Source organism: Ruditapes philippinarum, unplaced genomic scaffold (assembly GCF_026571515.1).
Source record: "Ruditapes philippinarum isolate M1 unplaced genomic scaffold, ASM2657151v2 ctg5268_1_1_1_1, whole genome shotgun sequence".
Classification (NCBI taxonomy): Eukaryota; Metazoa; Mollusca; class Bivalvia; order Venerida; family Veneridae; genus Ruditapes; species Ruditapes philippinarum.
The window spans coordinates 13,816-21,033 of record NW_026863941.1 but is presented as its reverse complement, the minus strand read 5'-3'; the positions used below and the strand labels follow the sequence as shown (position 1 = coordinate 21,033).

The 7,218-nt window shown below is 28.5% G+C and overlaps 1 protein-coding gene across 1 annotated transcript; it reads right to left on the bottom strand.

Annotated features, from left to right (window-relative positions):
• Nucleotides 1-858: 858 nt before the first annotated feature.
• LOC132723902 (uncharacterized) lies at nt 859-7,016 on the bottom strand. The gene is made up of 6 exons (XM_060708712.1): nt 6,669-7,016; nt 5,266-5,603; nt 4,835-4,879; nt 4,055-4,270; nt 3,107-3,679; nt 859-2,400 (listed from the first exon to the last, which is right to left on the bottom strand). Exons 2-6 carry the CDS (start codon nt 5,306-5,308, stop codon nt 1,223-1,225), a joined length of 2,055 nt encoding a protein of 684 aa, XP_060564695.1. The 5' UTR covers nt 5,309-5,603; nt 6,669-7,016; the 3' UTR covers nt 859-1,222.
• Nucleotides 7,017-7,218: the final 202 nt, after the last annotated feature.

Genomic DNA, 7,218 nt, shown 5'->3' with positions numbered 1-7,218 from the left:
ATTTGTTAACAAGAGATAGCAATTCCCATGGATCTACTGTAAGCTGATATTAATTAATCAGATCATTAGATGGTAAACTATCCTGGAATTTTCTGTTTTATATAACGTTCACAGTTATCAAATATCATAAAGATATCAAAAATGTCAATTTTATATAGCCAGCCTAAGGGAGATATTAAATTACATAATATTGTTATAATAACCATTCGTGAATTTACGTTTTGTTATGTATTAATGTCTTTAGAATTCCCAGTGCATTATTTTAAAAATAATAAGGTTGGAAGCGTAAATGTTAAATATGAAAACCAAAATCCGGCATTACATGAACGTATTGCCTTATAATGTCAGCAAAACAAGATGATCGCCAATAATGACCCAAAACGTTTACATTTTTTTGGTAAACTTTTATTAATTATTTCAATATAACCCATGTAAATAAAGGACCAAATTGTACTGTAATTAAGTACGTCGTACTGTATATCTTTTTCTTTTCAAAATATATATTCTGTTTTTGAAGTTTTATTTCAAGTTGTTTATTCCAACAAAATGTATGGCACTTTTCTTTTGCATACGTTAAAACTACAACTTGCTTAACAAATAATATATATAATGAAATGTGTAATGTCTTTAAATCTCACAACTGCTGCAATTTTAACCAATTTTAAAGTATATAATTAAGCGTACAACAACAACAACAACAACAACAACATAACAAACAAAACGAATGTAGTTCGAACTGCAATACTCGATTGATAGTAAAACTATTTACATGAAACACAAGAGCACTAGATTAACCAACATGTTTTTAAATACGCTTTCCAATAAAATTACATCGATTTAAAAAAATGTATGTTTTAAAATGAATTTGAAGAGTACGGTCTTCTATTATATTAACCAATAATAAAGTTAATTTTAGATATGTTTATAAAATAATTTTTATTTAGGATGTTTTTTCTCGTTTTCTATAGAAACAGTTTTTGTGTGTTCACTTTTAATCAGAACTTTGCATAAAGTCAAAATAATGATAAAACATTGCTAGCTAGTTCCAATATTTTATGAAAATGGTTATAAGAAGTGTTTAACTGAATCTAACATTTAAAGACAAATATATATGTTTTATAATCAGTATTATTAACATATTGATAACTGACTATCCTACTAAATATACTAATTAGTTATACATTTAAATAAAAAAAATAATGCCAATTTTGAAAAAGTTGCATCAATAATAAGATATAAACGGTCTTATCCGTGTCTTCCGAATATGTTGTCTCCGGGAGAAAAAGTCTTTGAGCAAAAATATCAGGATTATAGCACCGACAGCTAAAATAGCTGATAACAAGCTGACAATAATAGCAACGGGATTTTTACCATCACCCACTTGTCCAATATTGTTATTCACGTTAAATCTGTACGTATAGTTTGGAGCTTCCTTCGTTTTAGAATTGTCGATAAGAATATCTTTTCTACCTTCCTTTGAATGGAAAATGTCAACCACAGCCTTAAATGTTTCATTTATATCACTCTGAACGGTTATGACATTGTCCTTTCCATTACTACCAGGTATGCCACTAGCAGCTTGTGTTAATTGTTTGTTTTCATCAGATAACTTTGTATTTTCCGTGTCGGGAGCTGTAGAAATGTCTGAAGACGTTGTTTTAAAATTATCTACTGCCGGCAGGAATGAGGCACTATTATCTATCGTTGTCTCGTCTACCTTACTAAAGTGCGGCATAGTTTGTTCAGAATTGTCAGCAGTCTGATTCTTTGGCAAAGTTGTTGAGTACCCATTACTTGCTGATGAATCATTATTTGTGATCAAATCAGAACCTTTATTTGATAATACAGAATGAATTGATGTTTCAATTTCATTTGTTTGATTTTGACGGTTATCAAAGGAGTTTGTAGAAATTTTGTTCGACAAATAATAAAGAAAATAAGTATCCACTGTGTTTTTTGATGAAATTGTATATAAACCATTTTGGGAACGAGTCAGGGATATCAATTTGAGGAATATATTACTTATGTTAAAACGGACTTCATTTATGGTACAAATACTTCCATTGATAGAGGCCACATTGACGTCTGTATCATTTGGAAACAGTATAAATAAATTTGCATCATTTGAAAGATAAATCCACCTGTGCGATGCCTGTTTCTTGTATATGTTTAAACTATGATTATTATGAATCATGCTGCCAGAATTGACAGGTAATAGTTCACCATTACATGTTGAGTGATCCGATTTAATACAATCCAATGAAAACCCATGTTCTATTGTGACAGTCATTATTGAATCAGGTGAAATAGTAAAACTAGCGTTGATCGGTTTATTTGCAGTCACATTCATGGTTATCAAATCATCGACAGATTGAAAATCTATCCAGCTGTCAACAGAACCTGGAATGATAATAGTGTTATTTGTTTATTATATTAAAGACATGAAATACCTGATTGGATTTATATGAAATTCACAAGGAATTTTCAACTTTATAAAGCCCTTTAAAGACATGCCATGCTTACATTTGATATTTTTAAATATTGTAAATTGCTGCAAAGTCTATATGTTAATATCAAATAAACATGTTTTGACTTCACTCAAAATAATATTGGTTTTAAACTCGACACACTATAGGTGTTATGAATATAGTGTCATCAAAGACACTAAAGGATCTACTTTACTTGACCCGTAATTTGGAAATGCAGCTTCCCATGCGTAGTTTGCACAGTTTTGTTATTCAAATTAGACCGATTTTCAAAAAGAGTTTCATAGATTTCAATTATTTTTTATACAATATTGAACTCAAAGATTGGCATAGTATATTTTTAAAGTAAACCAAAAACATTTTAGAAATTTTGTGCGGAAACTAATAATTCATTTGCATTAATTCACATCTGTTTATTCATTCCTGCTTATATACAGAGTTTTTAAAACAAACTGTAATTGGAAAGCTCTTAATTATATTATTTTATAATAATTGTAATTGACAATTAACATACAGTTCCAAGCAGAACAATGATTCATATATTCACACTGTACATCATAATAATTATTGTCACATTGGTTTTAAATACATATAATCTTATTAAATGTAATAATTCTTACACAGTATGTAAAACGTATAGTCACGTTTTTGTGTACTTGGAATAACAACAAAGGTTGAACTCCGATTTGATAATGGTGTTATAACGCGCCACTTAGTCTGTGAGTATCGGGAATTCGAGGTGTTGTTTTCGTGTTTGTTCCTTTCTAAACCAGACATATGTCTTAAATGTCCCTGTAGAATGCTGATAGGATGTTCCGATGTGATTTCTACTCCAAAGAAGCCTGGTATATGGTTTATTCTATTGAATGTTGATGATTCATTTAAAATGTATCTACCAATGGCTGATGTTGTCAGATTTGAGCATTTTTCTGTATTATTCCTGTCTTGAAAGTTTGGTTCCAATTTTTCAGACGTGTTATTTTTTATGTTGTTCATGATAATACATAATTTGATCAAAGTATGTGGAATTTCAGATTGAATAACAAGTGGCTTTTGAAATATCCGTTCATTATTGTCTGATACTGTAAAAATGTGATGTATGAGTCCATTCTCGGCAAAAGGAGGCAGTGTAAGTAAACCACCAGGTAGATCTATGATTACAGTTGTCTTGCATGAGGTAGTTAATTGCAATCCTGTAAATGTATAAGTCTTAGAGTGATTCACAATTAAATATAACATTTTTTACGCATGTTTTGACGGGTAAATTGACACCGACGTGCATTTGTCATCGCAATAAATTATTTAAATTTCAATCTAAAGATTATTATTTTGAATTGTTATTTTTATTAGTTTGGAATAAAGAGTGGTCGATATGAAATACCTGTCATCGTTGGCAAAGCTTAAACCAACATAAATGTAAATTTATTTGAAAAAAAAGGTAATAAAAAACCTAATGTATTATTCTTATGTCATTAAACTTGAAAAAAATGAAGAAACATTTATTTCTGTAGAACATAAGAAGACTAAGTGTTATTTGACCTCATTTACAATATTAATACATATCTAACCTGATTCTACAGATAGATTTTGAAGACTCAAAACATGTCCAAGACGAAATTCATGTTCAACTGTTAGATTCCACGTTGCAAGCTCTGTTGATATACTCACATAAGTGATTGTTATTTCAACAGTGTCAGCACTTTCGGGTATAATAATGACGTCATTCAATGTGTAATGTGTTTCAGGTAGAACTGGAAGAATGTATCTGTTGTGTTCTGATTGAACTGTAATAAAAAAGATAATTCAGTGAATAAGTTACTATATAAATCAAATGACTACTACATTATCATTTAGAATATTCATATTGATTTAATTTTAATTAGTGAAATTTTAAAATTCTTTTATACTGTTTGTATCTTGTTTATTTCTTTTATATAAAAAAATCTTTATAATGTTAAAATAGGAAATATACGAAGACAATACAAAACAATGTTCTATTGTAAGGATTTAAAATAAATATAAAACTTTAAATATATACAGTTTAAAGAAGAACATTGGGTTATCTTTTTGTACTTTAACTGATACATTGTGTCGATTAAAATTACCTGATATTTTTTTTCCTTCTACCTCATTTTATCAAGCAATTGCAAATTGATACTGGTTCATTTAAAACAAAATCCTAGAATATGTACTTTACAAATAGTTCAACGTCTAAATTTACAATAGGAAAGGTAAATTCTTTACTCATTTATTTACTATTTTTCTTTAATATGAGTGTATTATCTAAATAAAATATGTGTCATTTATACGATATTGAGCAATAACAGAAAATAAGGAGAGAATATTACCTGAGTTTATTAAAACGACGACACAAAATGTAATTAAGAACACACCTGCAATAAACAAAAAATATGTGTTTGAAACGAATTGTTCATAATTACCACCTGAGCTTGATGGTTTGATTCTTTCCGTTGCCATGCGAAATTTTTCTGACAAATTAATTCAATATAACTGTTATATGTTAACTGTAATATGGTACGGCAAGTACATCTACTGAAGACAATTTGACAAATGAATTTCCATCAATAAGTGTTCCCGTGTACATGTTTTTTGTTCGAAACCGTTGTCTATCTATTCTTTTTTAAAGAAAAAAATGTTTCCTATACCTAATCACTGACATGAGTTGAATAAAATATTTCATTTTAAATGCAAAAATGTTGATATATTATCTTTTAAAGAAATTTTGTTATGATTATATATCGTTGAAAAATTTACTTACATTTGGCACTGTAAGAATTAAATTTGATATACATCTTTAACATATTGGATCCATTTGATTTTCCGTATCATACCTCCAAAGTTGATGAACTATTTTCTTAAGTTCACTATGCTGTTACTCTGCAATTAATCATGGAGACAAAGATTGTCTTATATTACACAGTCAACCAGCTTGTTATTCCATCTACAATATAATGACTTTTTACGTGGACAAAAGTATTGATAAAATCCTTATGTCAATGAAAGTAAGATTAAATGTCCATAACGTCTGATTACGCTTGTTTGTCGGCATCTTATCAGGTTAACTTCTAAGTTGTTTGGCTTCACGAAGTCTGCGTTCTGTAACAAAACGGTAAACTGATAGTAGCATCACGGAATAACAAAATATATTATTTTTATTTCTCCAATAACGGATGATACACCGTAAGCAGTCACACGAATAAGGAATAAATAGTGCTTCGAAGGTTCCACAATTTTTTTCCCCATAAAATGCTTGTTGAATAAAAACAAGTGTTAAAAATGCCTCTTATTTATTATTCAAAGTTTACTTCAGAATCTAGAACAAATCCCTGACAAATTGTTTGGCAATTGCTGTGCCATTAAAAACAATAATTTTGATTGACAGTTTTTTAATATTTTATACTTATACTCGTATATTATATAAGCACAAGCTTAAAAACTATACTATTTTTCTTTAAAATATACCTTTTAAAAGGTAAAAGTGATAAATTTAACAATGCTGTTATGTTTACAAAATGTGGAGATACATTTTACTGGTGCTTACCTTGTAAACAAACAGCCAATAAGTATTCAATATCAGCAGATAAAAATAAGATAACTTGAACGGATGACTTTATAACATTTTTGCACGTTTCAAATACTTCCAGTGAATATTCAAATTCTTTCTTATTTGTATTAGTTTGACACGATCTTGATAACAATGATGCCATATTATAAATATTATTATAATATTATAAAACATAGTTGATCAATTTCTATTTTGTATACATTAACAGTGTCTTTAACTCTTTATTAGTCACTCCTCTAAAGATTAAATGTCTAACTATATTTAGCCGTCAACAAGTTAATTAAATGTCACGTGAAATGATGTTTGATGTGCAACGGCAACTGTATTTCTACATTGTGTTTACAGTTTTGCTTATATCAATAAACAACCAAATTGGTTCCATATTCAATAAGCTATGTTAATTAAATAGAATAGGAAAATAATAGATATAAACACTTATCAAATATAATGTTCGTTCTAACGAGTAAGATGACTTTATACCTCATATCAATATTTTAAAGACATCACTTACTTTACATCCAAACATTTTATCAAGAGTTAATATAGAGTCTGTTGTCCGTGTAACTTAGACAGAAATATGATATGTTTATACTTACATTGTATCTCTCATTTGTCAAATTTTTAGAAGTTGTTTAGGCTTTCTTAACGACTTTATGTCTTTAATCCAGTTATGTAATCAACAACGTATCAGTTTTTGTACTATGTCAATATATTTTGAATTTTAATGTTTTCACATTTAACCCAAAAAATATTTTGCGAGTAGTTAAATTGTTTTATCATATAAAATGTCAAACATGCGCAATTGTTACACAATCTCAACAACAACCAATACTCCGTTTTAGACTAAAAACTAATATAAAACAATGATCTGTCGGTCTTGATCAAGTTAGCTTTAAGAAGTCCATTCATTGACTTCATACTGTCTACTGAATAGGAAAACACGAAAGTAAACTAATAGGCTAAACGTGAAGATACAAATGATACTGTTTCCATGCAGTATTCGTGAAAATCCAATAATATTAAGTTGTTCTGTTGCCGCTTTCATTCCTATATAGAAAACATTATGTTCTTATTATCGAGTTTTTAATTTTACTTCTAATAAATGTAGGTTGCATTAAAAGTTTGGATAAAAATATTAAATTATAT